Source organism: Polypterus senegalus, chromosome 16 (genome assembly GCF_016835505.1).
Source record: "Polypterus senegalus isolate Bchr_013 chromosome 16, ASM1683550v1, whole genome shotgun sequence".
NCBI lineage: Eukaryota > Metazoa > Chordata > Cladistia > Polypteriformes > Polypteridae > Polypterus > Polypterus senegalus.
This window is the reverse complement of record NC_053169.1, coordinates 20323321-20342850: the sequence shown is the minus strand read 5'-3', so window position 1 is coordinate 20342850 and position 19530 is coordinate 20323321. Positions and strand designations below refer to the sequence as shown.

Genomic DNA, 19530 nt, shown 5'->3' with positions numbered 1-19530 from the left:
TGCCATTGACTCTGGGTTTTTGAGGCCTATTGATTTAAATGCTTCTCTACTTGGCTTTATTTTCGTATAATATGAATGTTTAAGAATTGTTACAAAGCTGTTTCCCTATTTGTCAAGTGTTAGAACAGGGTTCTGGTTTGGAAGATTTCATGGCCAGAACACACAGAAAGATGCTTGTCAAATTTCATATTTACCACACTACTTTATCAAAGAATTACATATAAAACCAAATTTCAGCTATAAAACCTTTTAAAATATGTTTGTTAATTTTAAATGAATGAAAGGTAAACAGCACAGCAAAACATATTTTCTTCGTGAAAGTTACAACCTTGGATCTCTTGGATACAGAAATACAACAAAAGATGCCATTAAAGCGCATTCATCACAACACCACCAATCATTTTTGATGCAATAATTTACCATTGTGTACATTTTAATTAAAAAAAATATAATTTCAGATGTAAAGTTAGAAAAGTGTGTTTATTTGTCACTTTAGAGTCTTCATGACGTTTCCAATAATTGGTGAATCCAAAAGAGTTACTGGAAATTTGGACTGCATTTACTTTAGACACATTTTTTCCCCCCATTAATCAAGATCTGCCTTTTGTCCGTGACTGTGTTTCCCCAAACAGGTGTCATGTATTCTCACATCCAGTGACCTCGGGGAGAGGTGTTTGATTTTGGATTATCAGGGAAGGTGGTGTAGACAAAGTCTGCGGGTGGGGCACGGAATTTTTTCGTAACTCAATTCCAAATCCAGGTGGCAGACTGTGCAGCTGTTTTTTATACTGTACAAAGCTGCAGGTCTTTAGAATAATAGCCAAGATGTTCTTGCCCATGAGGATTCCTGAAACTCTGGCATCCCGAAAAAAGATCATGTTGCCCCCACGGATGAAGATGGTAATGATATTAATGGTGATCATGCTCAGTATGGGGTAGAGCATCATTTTGTGCGGTACAATGTTTATGCCCTGCATGCTTATCTCACTTAGAGATACACAGGGCAGGATCAGTAGCAGTATATAGCAATAAAAGAACATGAGCCCTTCCGCCCATAAAGGAAGTCCCTTCTTCTGTGGCTCCCACAAGTTAGCCTGTATATCCAAAACATCCAGCAGATCCACAACCACCCAAAAAAGACGGTTCCGTAGCTCCTCTCGCTTCTTAAACACTCTCACGTATTCCATGTGGTCAACGGCAGCCAGAATTATATACAGCGATGGTACACAAATGGACAAGAGCAACGTCAAGGCTTTGCGGGCAATGGTGTCCAGGCTCTTTCTATCCGCTTTGTAGCTCTGGTAGATGAAATAGACTTTGATTTCCAGCACAAAGATGTAGAGGAACCACAAAATCATTGCATACCCTCTTTTTGCCGTCCTTACCTCCGCGCCCACCCAGACAGCAACATAGCGCAGGATGATCAAAAAGCAGATGTCACCAACCAAGACCATGATGCAGATACCAATTTTCCGCGGTCCCTGATTCTGTTCAACAAGGTAGGCATCCATGAGAGCCATGCTGCTCATAATGAGGATAGTGGAGAGACATACATGAGGCTTATTGGCTGGTGGGGGAGGTACCATCCTGAAAGAGAAACCCCCCTACTGTACTAAAAGGGAACTTAGTCAGGAGCCACAAAATTCAGTGGCAATGATTCTGCTTCACCATTTCTATCAAAGAGCTTTGTATAACAGTGATTACTGTGAGAAGGCACTCTGTATGGAATCTAGATTTCTTTTTTTCTTTACAGAAAGCTGCCTCTGCTATTGTATCCACAGATTGTGCCCGGGTTTCACCCAGTCTGCCTTTTGTCTGTTCAACATTCCTTTGCCAACAGTCCAAAGTTGTCTCATGGATTGGACATCTTGCACTACAAACTAACTTCCATGCCAGTCAATAATTTTACAATTTTTTTCGGCTGATCTCAAAAATGCATGCTACAAATATAAAATCGCTCAATAAAATGTATTTTATTTAGATTCGTCATTCGAACTATGGAATGTATAAGCACGATAAAAAAAAAAGAATATAGCTTTAAAAGTTACACAATACTTACATTACTTTTTGCATTTTAAAAATGATCATCATGATCTAGATAACAAATAACATCATCGTCCCAAAAGAAAAGCACGATGGCGCGTGTAATCCTTCGGGAAAACAGTAAAAGCAGGCAAATGAATCTGTTAAAAAGTAAAGTACAAGAGCTGAAGAACTGAGGACGTGTGGCAGAAATAAAACCTTTCACAGCCCAGGGATACACGGTGTAATCCACTTTAAAATGAGACTTCCAGCATAAGAAGATGTCACTGGACAACGAAACAAAGATTTCGTTCTTTTTTTCTGCGTTGGTGAAGCATTCGAATACATTAAAAATGATTTTAAAAAATAAGTTTCTTCCTTGTTTAAAACGATAGAATGTCTCACTTTTCAAAAAGTGTTCTTGCGTCAAAGTCTCTGCTTCTCGTGAACTTCACGCCCCATGGCAGCGCTCTCTGCTCGAAGCTCGCCCGGCTCTTCGGCAGCTGCTGATGCTGCCGCTGCTACTGCTGGTTCTACTGGTCCAAGTTGCCCAAGAGAGCCTTCCCACCCCCACCCTCTCCGGATCTGCATCATATCTTCTGTTCTCCAGTTTGAGCACACCTTGGAAATGCAACATCCCATTTCCCAGGCTGCATCTTCAGAGACGGAGAGAGAAATAAAATAAAATAACTAGAAGCGCAGTTTTCCAATAAGCCGCAGCGGGAGCATTTTCAGCCAGCGGAGGTCCTTCAGCTTGCCTGTGAGCGCGTGCGTACGCGCGCGCGCGCGTGTGTGTGTCTTCTAGCGCGCGCCGAGATGAGCGCGCACGAGGGAGTATGTGTGTGTGTCTTCTTCGCGCGCGCTCACACCTGTATGCTGGTGAACTTCCGTGCACCCGCTCAGTCACGCGTGCTGGCGGATCGTGTGTTAGCGGGAGGTGGACAGCAGTTCCGTTTAGAGTCCGGTGAGACTGACGTGCCGTACAGATGTTCTCCAGGTTCTCGCGTGAAGGGGAAATCCAGTCTCCGCTTAGCGTTCATCAACCACCCAGCAGGTGGGGCAATTTCATTGTCTTAAGTGATTAAACAAGAATTCGCAGATTTAACTTTTCTCATTTTGTGTTGATCTTCTTTCCATTTAAAGGCAATGCAATTATAAATATGCGTGCAAAGAAGAATATGCTAAAGAAGAAGAAGGTTTAAAAGCGCGGAGGCCGGAAAAGAGCCGAGCTGCGTGTTGCACTGCAGCTCCTGGCAAATCAGACAGGGTGAGGCATTTCGTATGTGCTGAAGCGCTGGTGCCGAGTGAGACTGCCAGCCAGCAGGGAATCACACGGCAGGGAGAAGGGGAAAGGCGCCGAGACACTGAATTAGTTCTGACAAACACAAGTTTAGACATTTGAGAGCTTGAATGAAACTTAAGTCTGGCTAAAAAGACTTTATGTTTTCTAACAAATGAAGTTTTCCTTGAAGGATTGTGTATAGCATCCCCAGTCCTCACACAACTGCCTTGGAATACTATTTACATTTTTTTTTTCATTTAATTTTCTAACCCGCTTCGTCCTGCACAGAGTGGCACGGGTGCCACAGCATATCCCAGCTAGCACAGGGTGCAAGACAGGAGCAAACCCTGGACAGGGCACCAGACCATCGCAGGGCAAACACACACCAACCATACACTATGACCAAGTTAGTATCGCCAGTCCACCTAACCTGTATGCACATGGGGGAACACACACATAGACAGGGAGAACATGCAGACTCCCCACAGAGAGGGCCCAGTGACATAGCTAGGGGCGGCACATTTTTGGGGGCGGCATTATTGGCCAAAATGCTCAGTACAATTTGTGTGTTAAGCACGAATGAAAAAAAATGAAATTCTCTGATTTTTATCCACAAATGCTTCAAAAATAATTTTCAGACTGTCCTTCTGTGACAGCATCAGACAAAGCAGTTGAAATTTATGAGGCAATAACAAAAATATACATAAACATTACACCAAGTAATAATTTCTAGGAAGATAAACAACTAATTTACAATTTATAATTTTATTTTGTTATCAATCTGAATGCGTTCTTGATCTGCGCAGAAAACATTCCCTCCTATCATTTGTACACTACACTGGTTCTGGTTTTCGCAGCGTAATTTTGTTAAACTAATAATTAGAACACGGCTTATCAGTGCGTCTATACTATATTCTTGTCTAGCTGATGCTTGTAAATAATTATATGTGACACATTATTGCTGTTTCTCTATATATGAATAAATCTATGCAAAATGTATCTCCATATGTCATTTTAATTTTCTATTGAAATAGGTTAACATATTCAGATATGTTCGAGTGCAGCACTGAGATGGCCCGGACACAAACTCAGGTCTACTTGCACTGAGGCTTTTTTGTTTGTTAATTTTTCGCATACCCCTTGGGATCAGAGCACAGGGTCAGCCATTGTACAGCGCCCCTGGAGCAATTACAGGCTAAGGGTCCAGCAGAGTAGGGTCTCTTTTGGCAGTATTGGGGATTCGAACCGGCAACCTTCTGGATACCAGCACAGATCCTTTGCCTCAGAGCCACCACTCCTGTTTACTAATAGAAAGCAATGCCCAGTTTGGCCATTTAAAACTGCCTCCCAGTATACAGTGAATTCAGAAAGTATTGAGACGCCTTCACTTTCTGATCACTGTATTGTGTTGAAGATGTCATTTTATATGGATACTTTTGCCATGTTTGACCAGCTCTGTTAGCTCAGAGATATGCAGGTGCGTGGTGTCCTGGTTAATCAATCAATCAATCAATCAATCAACATTTATTTATATAGCACATATTCATACAAAAAAATGTAGCTCAAAGTGCTTTACAAAATGAATAGAGAAATAGAAGACACAATAAAAGATAAACATAAGTCAACATTAATTAACATAGAATAAGAGTAAATGGAATGTAAATGGTTAATGGAATATATGCTGGGTAGACTGCAATTTGTGATGTTTAAGGACTGTGTGAGCAACACTACCTCTCACCTCAGACTATACATATACTATACAGTAGACCCAGGTCAGAAATTCTAAGATGACCGTGCCCTTATGGGGTGTATAGATAAGGGGGATGAGACAGAGGAGAGGAGTCAGGAGGATAACTTTGTTTCTTGGTGTTTCTTGGTGCAAAGAAAATTTTCTGCACCTTAACATCAGCAAAACCAACTAGTTATAGACTGTCACTGCACCAAGACACTGCCCGAGATGCCCAGCCATTGATAAGAGGTTAGGATTACTGCACCCACCACATGACAAACCAACTCAGGATCCCAGCAATGCAACGGGTGACACCTCAGCACCACACTGGAACCAGTGGGAGGTTTTTATGGTGCCAATTCTGCCACCAACCCCTAGGTTTTTCCCTGCAGGTTGGAGTGCCTACATGCAGGGCTGGATGCAGATTAACGTCATACCCAGGACGGAGCGATTGCAGGTTAAGGGCTGTGCTCAAGGGCCCAACGAAGTAGAGTCACATTTGGCGTTTATGGGATTCAAGCTGCCAACCTTTCCGATTGCCAGTGCAAATCCCTAGCCTCAGAGCCACCACTCTGCCCTGCCATTGCTAAAATGATTTATTAAAATTCAGTGGTCGATGAGGTCAAATATATAATAGAACATGAATAGATATGTGACCAATTCTACACTAACCTGCAAGCCATTTATTGTATAAGTTCCTATCTATGGTTTGTTTTAAAACAGGACTGAAACTTATCAAGAATAGAACGTTAACACAAACAGTCATTTAATTGCTGAAAAACTGTTTTTCTTTCATATTTTTAAGTAAACAAGGCAGGTTAGAAACATGTCTTAAATTTGTCAAGTACAGAGGAGTTGAGATTACTTTTCTTAAGCAGGTGTTTAACTGCTGCAGTCTTTAGACAATCTGGGGAGACCTCGGTGTCTGATGACGAATCCACCATGTGAAGTACGCTATCGATTAGCACATCTGAGAATTCTCTAAAGGAAACCCTGTTGTGCTGGGAGTGGGTCAAGGATGCACGTGGAAGGTTTTAGTTACGAGATTATTTTACTGAGTGCACGGAAACTATTTCAGTGGAGGGATTCAATTCTCTAAAAGAAAAGTTTGAGCAATATATTACAAAGAATGTTGTACATCCACAGGCTAAGTGATTTGCTTTGTTGTGCCAGAGCTCCATACTCTTTGATCTCAAGTTTGGTTTGAATGCCAATTTCTCACAGTTCTGTTCTTTAAATATCCAATGGGAACCTGCGGGAAGGGATGTTAGTGTGTTGCGTCCTGCGAGGTGCAGGCGAAAGAAGAGAGTCTATTAGTGAGCACATTCCCTCAGACACTGGTGTCTGTGTCCTTACCGCAGCAATACACTAGGGATGATCCTGAATCACTTGCATGCAGCAATATATATTTATTTCTACAGTTGTGACAGAGGGTGGCGCATTGGTAGCGCTGTTGCCTTGCAGTTAGGAGACCTGGGTTCGCTTCCCGGGTCCTCCCTACGTGGAGTTTGCATGTCCTCCTCATGTCTGCTTGGGTTTCCACCCACAAAATCAGTGGATTGGTGATTCTAAATTGGCCCTAGTCTGTGTTTTTGTGTGTCCTGCGGTGGGTTGGCACCCTGCCTGGGATTGGTTCCTGCCTTGTGCCCTGTGTTGGCTGGGATTGGCTCCAGCAGACCCCTGTGTTTGGATTCAGTGGGTTGGAAACTGGATGGATGGAGTTGTGACAGATGGATTAAGTGACTTGCTTAGGGGTCAGTTAGTGAATTTGAAATGATAGTTGAGTTGGACATCTTCTAGTTTAGTTTCCAGTGTCATAGCCATTGCACTGCAATATCTGGCCGGTTTCAGTTGTACGTTGAATATTATTAACAATAACTGAGCAAGAATATCTAATCCCCAACTCCAGTCCTGGACGGCCCCAGGGGCTGCTGGTTTTCATTCTAACCCTTTTCTTAATTAGTGACCAGTTTCTGCTGCTAATTAACTCCTTTTCCTTTCATTTTAATCGACTTGTTGTTTTAAGATTTGTTCCCCTGATCGTTCCTCTGAATTGCTTCATTTCTTTCCTTCAATGACACCCAAACAGAAAGGAAATGTGAAGTGAGGGAGCCAACAGAAAGCCAACCAAGTCAGGGCCTGAAACTCCAACCAATTTCACTCCAACCAGTTGCTTAATTAGGCGGCGATTCTTGTTGTTAATTAAACCCGTTCTTTAATTCCATGGCTTGTTGCTGCTCTCATTGTGCAATAGCAGACATTTCTGAAATTAATTTTCTCTATTCTAAGAAGTTTATGAAAATGTTTTGGGGACCTGAGTAGAGAAGTTTATGAAAATGTTTTGGGGACCTGAGTAGAAAGATATTGTATGATAGTCACAGTTTGCTAGTCATGTTTTGGCTCATTTTAGATACAATACAATTTATTTTTGTACAGCCCAAAATCACACAAGAAGTGACACAATGGGCTTTAACAGGCCCTGCCTCTTGACAGCCAAGAAAAACTGCCTTGACTCTCTAAGAAGACAAGAAAAACGCACAGTTTATACACCTGAGGACACTTTGGAGAAGCTCTCTGGGTTGGCGTAAATAAAAGACAATCACAATTAGCAGGCAGCCTGCCACAGAGGCCCCTCGGGCTGAATACACAGGGCACAAGGAGGACAGCGAGACAAGTGAGAGGTGATCAGTAGAAGTTAAACATCCAGTGTGTATTTTCTTTTTAACCCCAGTTAAGAAAAGAACCGAAAAGGTTTGCTGGCACCTTTTATGTTAGGTGATTTGATAATACAATACAATACAATTTATTTTTGTACAGCCCAAAATCACACAAGAAGTGACACAATGGGCTTTAACAGGCCCTGCCTCTTGACAGCCCCCCAGCCTTGACTCTCTAAGAAGACAAGAAAAAACTCCCAAAAAACCCTTCTAGGGAAAAAACAGAAGAAACCTTGGGAAAGACAGTTCAAAGAGAGACCCCTTTCCAGGTAGCTTGGGCATGCAGTGGGTGTCAAAAAGAAGGGGGTCAATACAATACAATACACAGAACAGAACAAATCCTCAATACAGTATAAAAATAAAAATTTTAGAAATGCAGAGTAGAATTCAACAGTAGATGCTATCAGATAATATGATTTGGATTTGTTTAGAGTCCTGGAGACCTCATCCATAAAGCTGCCTCCCCCATTTGGCCATTCCACAGATGAAATAGCTCTAATCTGATGAAAGGACCCCTCTTTCCCACGATTCCTGTGATCCTCCATCAGGGATGACTTTACCTTAGGCAGGCAAAACAACTTGGCAGGTGGGCCGTGGTACCAAGTGCCACATTTGAGTACCAAGAAGAGAAACAAAATAGGTGAGGGTTAGTATCAAATTATAACTATCATGTTACTTATGTTTTAGTGCTAATGACTAACAAGAGAGATGCAGTATGTACAGTTAATCAGCAGCTCTAGTCAGGGTGTGCCAAACTGAAGCAGTGAGTCTTCAGCTGGGATTTAAAAGCTGAGACCGAAGGGGCATCACTTATAGTAGCAGGCAGACCACTCCACAGTTTAGGGGCCCTGTAACTAAAAACTTGACCTCCCACTGTTATTTTATTAATCCTTGGAATCCTAAGCAGACCGGCATCTTGAGATCTTAATGTGCACTCAGGTTTGTATGTCATGATAAGTTCAGACAAGTAAGCTAGACCTCGGCCATTTAAGGCTTTATTTGTTGAAAGGAGGATTTATTAGATCTCATTATTGTTTGGCTGTTCACTGAGGAAAAAGAAACAATTAAGGGATCTGAGTCTTCAAGAGCAAGTCAAATAAAATGAATTCAAACAGAGTTAGTTAGGAGCAAAACAAGGTCACTAATTGAGAAAAGGGTTTGAATGAAAACCTGCAGCCACTGAGGTCTTCCAGGACTGGAGTTGAGGACCCCTGATCTAATGGTTGATGGGTAACATATATTCTTGATAAATTTTAGCAGTTTTTCCCCATGAAATAAAGAGATTGATAAGGTTTATGTCATGCAGTACATTAACAATACTCTCCATCAGTTTTAGAGTGTGTTTTATCTTCAGTTTGCCTACTGACTATTTAGTAGTCAGGACAGATGAATGCACTTTTGTGGTCCGTATTTTGCATACACTTCCAAAAACACTTCTGATTGTGAGGATAATGTTGACTTGGCTTCTTGATTACCCCCTCAGCATTTTTTCTGTAGACTGAATGAACTGAATAAATCCCATGCAGCACCGGTGTCTGTTGGATTTGTATTATGAGGCTGCATTCTCTCATTGCTCTGTGAGTCGAAATTGAAAAACTGACAGGTAACTTCAAGCCAAAAATTAAGGTCAACAAAACAAAGCAAAGGTCTAATTCACAAGAAGCTAGATAAGATTACTTCTTCAAAAATGTTATAATTGAGTTGCCAGTATAGAGTTTATAGTGCAAGCAGTGACCACTCGAGTTGTGCTTTCATTTTGTTCCACCAAAATGAAAGTTGATAGTAGGCAACAAAAACATTTCAATTAAAGGGACCGGCAGAAGAAACGTAGTTGGAAACAAGTAGGGCTGAAAGCTATTAATTTATATTTAAAACCAAAGTAGCTAATCCTAATCAAAAAACAAAGTCGAGAATTCAAAGCAAAAGATTTAAAACACTGATGAACAGTAAACAAGAATCACACACCTAAAGTCTTTTGAGAGTTATCCACAACCTCGGACACCAAGATGCCAGGTTCAGCAGTGTCATGCTAGCAACATCACATGTTGCAACTTAAAGAACACACAAACATTCATCCTAGTAACTATTTCGCAGAACTCCGGCACCACTAAATATTTAAATGGCAATGAATGATAAAAATCCATCCATCCAGTATCCAACCCGTTGTATCCTAACTACAGGGTCACAGGGATCTGCTGGAGCCAATCCCAGCCAGCACAGGGCGCAAGGCAGGAAACAAACCCCAGGCAGGGTGGCAGCCCACCGCAGGGCGTGCACACACACACACACACACACACACACACACTAGGGACAATTTAGGATCACCAACGCACTTAACCTGCATGTCTTTGGACTATGGGTAGGAACCGGAGCACCAGGAGGAAACCCACGCAGACACTGGGATAACATGCAAACTCCATGCAGGGAGGACCCGGGAAGCGAACCCTGGATCTCCTAACTGTGATGCAGCTGCGCCACCGTGTCGCCCAATAATAAAAATAGAACGTTAAAATGTTGAAACTGGGATATTGGAGTGACTTAGGGATATTGAAAAAAATTACCAGATTACTAGAAACATGGGTAATATTGGGAACATATTAACAAAAATGCTAACACTTTTATACATCTGGAAATCGTATATCAAATGTCCTGAGGTAGCCAGCTCTTGCCTGTGAACAGAGCGTACCTGAACACGCAGTCACACTTGGTTTAGATGCAGAACTACACTACACATAATGGGCATTCTTGGGTGCACTTGGAGTCCCAAAGCATGTAAGTTCCAAAAACACTTTCAATAATGCCCACTTGGGGTGAAACACTCTCAAAATCCATGGCTAGACACAAACGGGCCTTGAAGAATCTTTATAAAATAAAAGATTTTTTTCTCCACAAAACAGTATTCCAATAGCAATGAACCTCCGTGGAGCAAAATGGAATTTCCTGTAACAAGAAAGGCAATGCTGGGCAAACAAGTCCCAATACAGATATTCTAAAATTAATTAAAACAGAGCAAAAGATAACCAATACATTCCAAGCACAGAAAAAAAAAAAAAAAAACACAAAAAGTTCCAAAAGCACAAAAACTCACCAAACTCCCAGAGTGCATTTACGATGAACCACCAGGAACTGTGGGAGACCATCTACATTTATAGGGCAGATCCTGGTGGAGTTTGGCAGGTTGCCCCGCCTCCTGGGGGGACCTCCCCCAAAACACATGAAACATCACCAAGGTGTGAGAAACAAAACAGGTAATAAGCAAACATAAATCAATGATTCTTAATTAGACAAAAAAGATGTAAAAAAGAGGAGGAACCCTGGCTGAAATATAACACACTGCAGATTCACATGATTTTATAGGATAAACTTTGCTTCATTTGATTGTGTCAGATACGCTACCTGCATTAGGAACGCCTCGCTGTAAGGCGGCTCAGGAAGGACAAATATTACGAAGTCAGCATATTTTGAACATGATAACAGTTTACAAAATTGAAATGATTGATACCTAAACATTTTGCTCGTCTTTACAAACGGCACAGATCTAAAAATGATGAGGTGAACACAATTGTGATTCCTTTTCATATTTACTTGGTCTAAGGCAGGCCATACTTGCTTTTTAAAAGTCATGTGTAGTGAATGGATGTTCTGGAATGTCTGGTGGACACTTTTGTTGCTGAGATTACATCCAGCTGATCACAGGGTCATTTGAGTCCCCTCAGCAACAAAAGCATGACATATTTTGTGATATAAAAGTATGTTTAAATTGACTAATCCATCCATTATCCAACCCACTATGTCCTAACTACAGGGTCACGAGGGTCTGCTGGAGCCAATCCCAGCCAACATAGGGCACAAGGCAGGAAACAAACCCCAGGCAGGGTGCCAGCCCACTGCAGGGTGCACACACACACGCAATTTAGGATCGCCAATCCACCTAACCTGCATGTCTTTGGACTGTGGGAGGAAACTGGAACACCCGGAGGAAACCCACGCAGACATGGGAAGAACATGCAAACTCCACTCAGGGTGGACCTGGGAAGTGAACCTGGGTCTCCTAACTGCGAGGCAGCAACACTACCCACTGTGCCACCATACCACCGTGCCACCCACCTCATATTATAATAAATAAAAAATTGTTCTATAGCTCCATGTTTTCTTCAGTTATCAAAGCCAAAATAAATAATGTCCGAAATGAAGCAGCAGAGCTTTGCTTAATTGGAATCTACAGCAGTATGGCAGGGCTTGTAAATAAATATGGCTGGGCATTATTTTATCTGTGGCTGCTAAGAGTCTGAATAGTGTTATACATTTGTGAAAGAACTGTATTTCATTACAGGACAGAAAATCCAATATGGATACTGATATTGTGAAAATAGCATATTTCATCCACTGCTTTGTAAGGCTTAGATGGACTGAGAGGTTGTTCCAGACTCAGAACGTGACACCATTTCAACCCCAGATAGAATCTGACATAATCCTAATGGCCTGAGCTGCAGCATAGAGCATCATTAATGGAGAGTTTCTACAAACGTCTAAAGAGCGTTGACATGGAATTTACATTTTTAGCACCTTCTTTGTTTGCATTTCTTACTGTAAAGGAATTGTTAGGTAGTGCATTGTCATAGCACAGAGAGTCATTGATTGTGTAATAGAATAATTTTTAAACTTAACTTTACAGCCAAAAGTGTTTAATCGTATGTTAGGTTGTATCGAACAAAGAGGTGCAGTTTTGATAAAATGTGAATGCTGTGCTGGCGTAGAACCACAGTGAGGAGCAAAGAATCGTGTGGGTAACAGCAGACATTTTATTGTGGGCTTCTGTGTCCCCCCTAACTCAACAGTGTAAAGATTAGTTTGGGACATCAAGTCATTGGTTTCATGAAATTAGGCCTCAGGTTGCTGTTCTGTGTAAAATAAATGTGTTGCTTTTGTATCAAACAGAATTTTATTTAATTATACTTGACATGAAATAAAGCTAAGCAGGAAAATACCAAAGTAAAGAAGAACGCCTGCTTTCTCTATGGCTCACCCTTGTTATCCCTTATAGAGAAAAGGGAGAGATTTTTAAGAATGGGGATCGGGAGGTGACACCTAAATCATAAACGGAGTGAAGTTCATTACCAAAAGTCCATCTTATCTTTTGCCAAAACCAAGATCAGACACAATTGATAAAAAAATAAAAGTTATAAATCTGCAAGGAGGTCAAACATTACAAAGAAAAAGTACACACACTACAGGTAGTAGGATGATTTAGGAATGTCTGATAATATCAAACATTAGAAAACTTGAGACGAGAACAGGCCATTTAGCATAACGAGCTTGTCAATCCTGTGTATCTAGACTGTCCAAAATATCACAAGGTTGAGATCTGAAGGTCACTAAAGTCCTGCTCTCCACCACACTACTTGGTAATTTATTCCATGTGTCTGTGGTTCTTGGCGTGCAGAAAAATTTTCCAGCATTTGCGTGAAACTTGCCCTTCATAAATTTCCAGCTGTGTTCGTGTTGCAGAATTTTTTTTACAGTTGAAAATGGGATCCACTGTACTAAATTCTTTTATAATTTTAAATGCTTTATTCATGTGCCCTCTTAATCTCCATTTGCTTAAACCTTAAATGTTCACCTTCTTCAATCTCTTCTCATAGTTCATACCCGAAGTCCTAGAATCGGCCCTTATTGCTCTTCACTGGACTTTCTGTTGTGCTTCTATGTCTTTTTTGTAGCCTGGAGACCAAAACTGCACACCGTGCTTCAGATGAAGCTTCACCATTGAGCAATATAACTTAAACATAACCTCCTTTGACTTGTACTTGTTAAATTTGATTTTCACTGTTTGATATAATAACTGATTATTATATCCTTTTACTGTTAGCTTTTGCCCTTATCACTCTTGATCTTCAACGCAGTCCTTCTGATACTCCATGTACAAGGCAGAGTATCAATAAGAAATCACTGCAATCCAGAGAGCAGATTTCTGACTCCAAGGGTCCATTTATGAGTAACTTGCAAGAGCATGAGAAATGCCCAATAACCATTTAGTCCTGTAATGAACTGCATTTTCAAGAATTGTAATCAACAGTTGTAATTCAGTCATCTAATTCTTGGTACTTTGTTGGCTCAATAAAGTTTTTCTCCCTATCCTGAAATGGCTCAGTGAATTTGCTTTGACCTACTCCGCACACTGTGATTTTATAACAAAACATCCTATTAGAAAGTTTTTCTTGACACAAAGAACGATAGACACTTGGAATAAGCTACCAAGTAGTGTGGTAGACAGTAAGACTTTAGGGACTTCCAGAACTCGACTTGATGTTTTTTTGGAAGAAATAAGTGGATAGGACTGACGAGCTTTGTTGGGCTGAATGGCCTGTTCTCGTCTAAACTGTTCTAATGTTCTAATATTAGACTTCTTAATTGTTTCTGCACACTGTCTGGATGTTGATGATGTAACCAGTTGGGGGCTACACTGAGCCCCCAAACCCCAGACTCAGTAATGCCCAACAGGGCCATGGGTTCCAATAATGGATGTTTAACCCACCAGATACTTTATACAAATAAGCTTAGTCAATAATCACACAAAACCATTAAACTCTTTTCTCTCCTTTTATACTGGACCCAGAATGGCTTCTGCTGACATGGCATAACTTGTGAGGAGCACTTCCGGGTTGCTTGAGAACCCAGGTAGTCCTACCTTGACAGCACCCAGAGGCCCAGAAAGAGCTGTAATTCTGGACTCCAATTCCCATGACTCACTTCAGGTATCCTCCAGCGGACTGCTGCCACCTAACTGTGGTGTAGCGGGTCCACAACTCATGTCAAAAGGGCCAGTTTTAAATAAATAATCACCGCACTCGCGGCTTAGAGAGGGGGCATGGTAAGTGTGGCGGATTGGTTCCCGGGGTGATTTGTGATGCGGGCGATTCTAGCTTAAGTGCACTGGTGAGGAGTCGTCCGCATCTGTAATTGTTCCCGGGAGCCGCTGATTGCCACAGCTGATCCATGCCCCCTTATATAAATAGAAGCGCGAGGCGGCTAGGAAGGAGAAAAAGTAAAGAAACGGAGGTTGCGGGAGTGACAAAAGAAGGCAGAAAGCCGGAGGAGAAACCCGGTGCATGAGGAGAGAGAGAGAGAGAGAGCGTAGGCAGCTGGAAGGTGAGCCCCCGAGAAGAGTGTTTGGCCGACGCTCGGTGGGGCTGAAGGAAGCGGTCGCTCCAGCTGAGCGATCAAGGAGCTGGAGTGTCCGGAAGAAGTACGACTGGCTGCGTAAGGCCAAGAAAGCAGCGGGAGTCGGGAGGCTTGGGTGGTGAATTCCCCAGCATGAGCATCCTGGTTGTTGGGGAAGCCAAGTCTCGATCTGGTGAGTGCTAGACCGAAGCCAGGGATTGGGAAGCCTCCAGATCAGTCGTGTGGGAAGAAGATCAGCTGCTGGTAGGGCGACTCTCCTGTGATGGGAGAAGCAGGGGAGCTGCCAGGTAAAAGAAGACACCGGGCTTTGTGTTTTTTAAAGTACTGCTTCCAGCATTGTTTTAACCTCGATTTAAAAGGATTCATTTTGTGGGTGATTTGCCCAGAGGGGACTGGGCGGTCTCATGGTCTGGAATCCCTACAGATTTTATTTTTTTCTCCGGCCGTCTGGAGTTTTTTTTTGTTTTTTCTGTCCCCCCTGGCCATTGGACCTTACTCTTATTCTGTGTTAATTAATGACTTATTTTGTTATCTTATTGTGTCTTTTATTTTTCTATTCTTTATTATGTAAAGCACTTTGAGCTACTGTTTGTATGAAAATGTGCTATATAAATAAATGTTGTTGTTATTTTTCTGTTGTTTTTTAACCTCCACTTCACTTCTGTTTTTATGGATTATTTATTTAATGACTTTTGTGATGTTTTGTTGTTTGTTTTTATTAAAAGCACTTTGCATTTTTACACCATCCTCTTGCTCCATTGTTATGCCTCACTGCCAGGCTCATCGGTGACATTACCGACAGTGTCGGGTTCAAGGGCTCCCAAAAGCAAGATGGGAGCATGGAGCACAATCCGCTTCGTCACACTAACGGGATGGAACTGTTTCTGGCCCCTGGCTTCTGCTCGTCCATCCTCTGTCACCTTTCATCTTGGTATGAGGTCATGCCTCATTTTCTAGCTGGGATGCCTTTCTCTCCTCCATAGCACTCAGAATAGTAATGAGGAAACAATGACTCCTAAGTCCTTTTCATGAGTAATCGCAGCTTTTAGATCTCCCATTCTGTGTTGAGATCTCAATTTTATTTCCTATGTTTAATAACTTATATTCACATACAATAAATTTCATCTATCACATATCCGTCCAAGTCCCTCCATAACACTTTGCCTCATTCTACATAATCGGACCTTCCTTCTAGTTTGGTATCATCTGCAGACTTTGCCACCTTATTAATAATAATATTTTTTTCTAAATTATTGATGTTGTGGCAAGCGGCTGGGGGTGGTAACCAGCCAGGACACCCGGAAGGACCGGAGAAGGGACTACGCCTCCTCCAGACCATGAGGGGGTGACCGCCCTGGTGGCTTTAGGGACCACGGGAAAGAATCTTGGATGCTCAACCCTATAGGGACCCGTGGTCGCTGCCAGGGGGTGCCCAAATGCCTGAGGAGACCAGAGACACCCGGAATGCTTTCAGGTGCACAGCCAGCACTTCCACCACACCAGGGAGTGCTGGCAGGTGCTCACTGGGAGGCACCTGGAGCACGTCCAGGTGGGTTTAAAAGGGGCCTCCTTCCTCCAGTCAATGGCTGGAGTCAGGCGGAAGAGGACGGAGCTCAGAGGAGAGGAGTGGAGGTGGACCAGAAGAGAGAGAGAGGCATTGGAAAGGCCTGGACTGTGGGTGATTGATGCTGGGGCACTGGGTTGTGTGCTGTCTATTATGTATAAAAATGAATAAACGTGTGTTGCTTTGTGGAACCATCGGTGTCTGCCTGTCTGTGTCCGGGTCGTATTCCACATGTATATTATAGGGAGCATCCCGGAGGGACCCTGCTTTTAACATCACCTAATTCTGAAAAAGTTCCCTTCACCATTACACCTTGCTTCCTGCATTTGAACCAATTTTGTACCCACCTACAGACCGTGACCTAAAGACCCACTTCTTTTGGTTTGTCCACTAACCTTTCATGTGGTAGCTTATGAAAGGCCTTCTGAAAATCCAAATGAATAATATCATATGCATATCTCTGATCGAGTTCTTTTATTGCTTCCTCGTAGAATTCCAGCATATTAGTGATATACGACCTTCCTTTTCTGAACTGAATTTTAACCTACATTCCTGTTCAAGACGTGTCCTGCTAAGTCTTTTCCTTAATAACTTCTTCCATTAATTAACCTGTGATGCATGTTAAACTTACTGGCCTATAGTTGCTTGGGTCAGCTCAATCACCCTTTGTATATAATAGGATAATATTTACTGGCCTCCAGTCCTTGCAAATTTCCCTTGTGTTCAGAGGTCACATCTTCCCGGAGCATTCTGGGTACTGTTGCCATAGCAACCAAGTATGATTATGCTAGACAATGGTAGCGTTTGCGACAAAACAAAAATGCCATCATGGAATAATGCAAAATAACATTCAACTATTCAAACACCTTTGATAAAGGAAAATAAACGTTACAATTAGATTCCTTAATGACAAGTTTAGATGCCATACTTTGTCTTAATAAGAAAAAATCGAGAGTGGTCTCCTGTAGCCTTTCTTGTATACGCAGATATGAGGATGGATATTTGAGTAGTAAACCGCAAGACAATGAGTATATTTTTATATTATGTGCATTAAAGGACCATCAACAACAAATCAAATTAATAATATATCAATTATAAAAGTAAAGTTGAATAAATCAGACTCTGCAGCTGCCTCAATAAAAGGTAAAGTACCACTTTCATTTAATAGAAATAGCTCAAAAGTTGATGGAAATCTACGTTTTATACCTAATACTTGTATGCAAAATTTGGATGACCAAAGTGAAAGCGTACTCGAGTTATCGTGTTTACACACACACACACACACACACACACACACAGACACACAGACATAATTTCCAAAAATGGTATTGCAGACTCAGGGAGGTCTAAAACGTTGAAATTAATCAAAATCGAAATTTTGGATGATTACAATGCTTTCCCTACGAGAAAGTAAATCGGACTCAGGGAGGCCTAAACTGTTGAGATCCTTCAAAATTTCGACATTGAAGCTTTGGACAATTCCAATATTTTCCCTGTACCTCGTGTATGAGAAAGTAACTAGAAACCTGAAAAAAATTGAAGAAAAGCATCAATCATAACACTACTTGTCACTTTTTGAACTCTGTCCACCAGTTTGTGTGGCTCAACTACTTGTCCACCCTAAAAGTTCTAGCAGATACTTCCTTTCTTGTCAAGTCCCTCTCTCCCCCAAGTTTTTTGTCTTGCCAGTTGATCCTTTGCTCCGAATCTCCTCTCAGCTCTGCAGTGAGCATTCCCACTGCCATGAGACGGTGGTACATTGGACATACAGCATACATACACACGGCTTATCATGGTTGGCATAAACAGTGGCAGTTTAGGTTAAATAACTCACTCAGAACCGCATAGAGTTTATTGTGCCCACTGCCATTTCATCTTTTAGTCACTTAACTACACTGTCTCATGTAAAATATTTAAGGTGTATTTCAAAAATAAAAGCAACCTCTTCTTTTATTGTCTTCAAGACAATGAGCTACAGAGTCATCAGGTTAGAACGGCATTTGCCCATGAAAGGCCAGGTCTCTCAGGCGGCATGTGAAAAGAAGTGTCTTATTCAAAAATGTCGGCTGTCACAGAGTCAGTGAAAAAGAAAAAGACTTTTTTTTTCTTTTTTGCTCGCTGCCAGTGAGCCGCTTTAGACGGAAAATTGTTACTTCAGCATTTCCAGCAGTTTTCCTCTTTTCACGGCGTTTAAATTAAGGGATGTTTTGGAAGTCTACACCTTCAAAAAATAGATAATAAAGAACTATATTTGTATTCTTAGTCTAAATAAATGTCAGGGTGGAATCATCGAATAGTAGATTATCTTGTCCCGAGAGACGTTGGTTTTGCATGTCATTGCAGATTTATACATTTCTGTCTGCTTTATTTTTATGTTCTGTGTTATAACAAAGCAATATTTTTGTGCTGTGAACTCTCCTAGTAAGATGCCAAGTAGTTCTAATAGTACTGAATTCATTTATAAAATAAAAACTATCAACGTTAAAAGTGTTTGATATTAAAATATCAATCTTATAATGACAATCTAAAATGAGTTTAATCAAAATTAGGTCATTGGGGAGTGTCAGGCCAAGCTGTCTTTGTCAAGGTTAATTTAAGTGCTGTTGTGTTGGAGTGTCAGCACACCCTGTGAGGACTGCCATTCTATCAGAGGCTTAATCTTGAATTGGACTGTCCTGCTCCTGCCAGCTCATGATGTGAAAGAGAATGGAATCAGACAGAGGAAATGGCTGATGAAAAACAGACGCATGTGACGGTACCAGGCAGATCTCAGTGATGACAGTGTGAACAGGCATTTGTTGAACCGACCTTCTCACACGCACACACACACTCAAAATGGGGGGAATACACTCACTTGAAGAGCTGACTTAGTAGTATAGTATAGTATAGTATAGTATAGTATAGTATAGTATAGTATAGTATAGTATAGCATAGTATAGAATGGTATAGTATAGTATAGTATAGTATGGTATAGTATAGTATAGTATGGTATGGTATGGTATAGTATAGTATGGTATGGTATGGTATGGTATGG

The 19530-nt window shown here is 41.5% G+C and overlaps 1 protein-coding gene across 1 annotated transcript; it reads right to left on the bottom strand.

Moving 5' to 3' along the window:
* Positions 1 to 461: 461 nt before the first annotated feature.
* Positions 462 to 3375, bottom strand: LOC120516808 (transmembrane protein 121-like). The gene has a single exon (XM_039738757.1). The coding sequence runs from the start codon at positions 1584 to 1586 to the stop codon at positions 636 to 638; it is 951 nt and encodes a 316-aa protein (XP_039594691.1). The 5' UTR covers positions 1587 to 3375; the 3' UTR covers positions 462 to 635.
* Positions 3376 to 19530: the final 16155 nt, after the last annotated feature.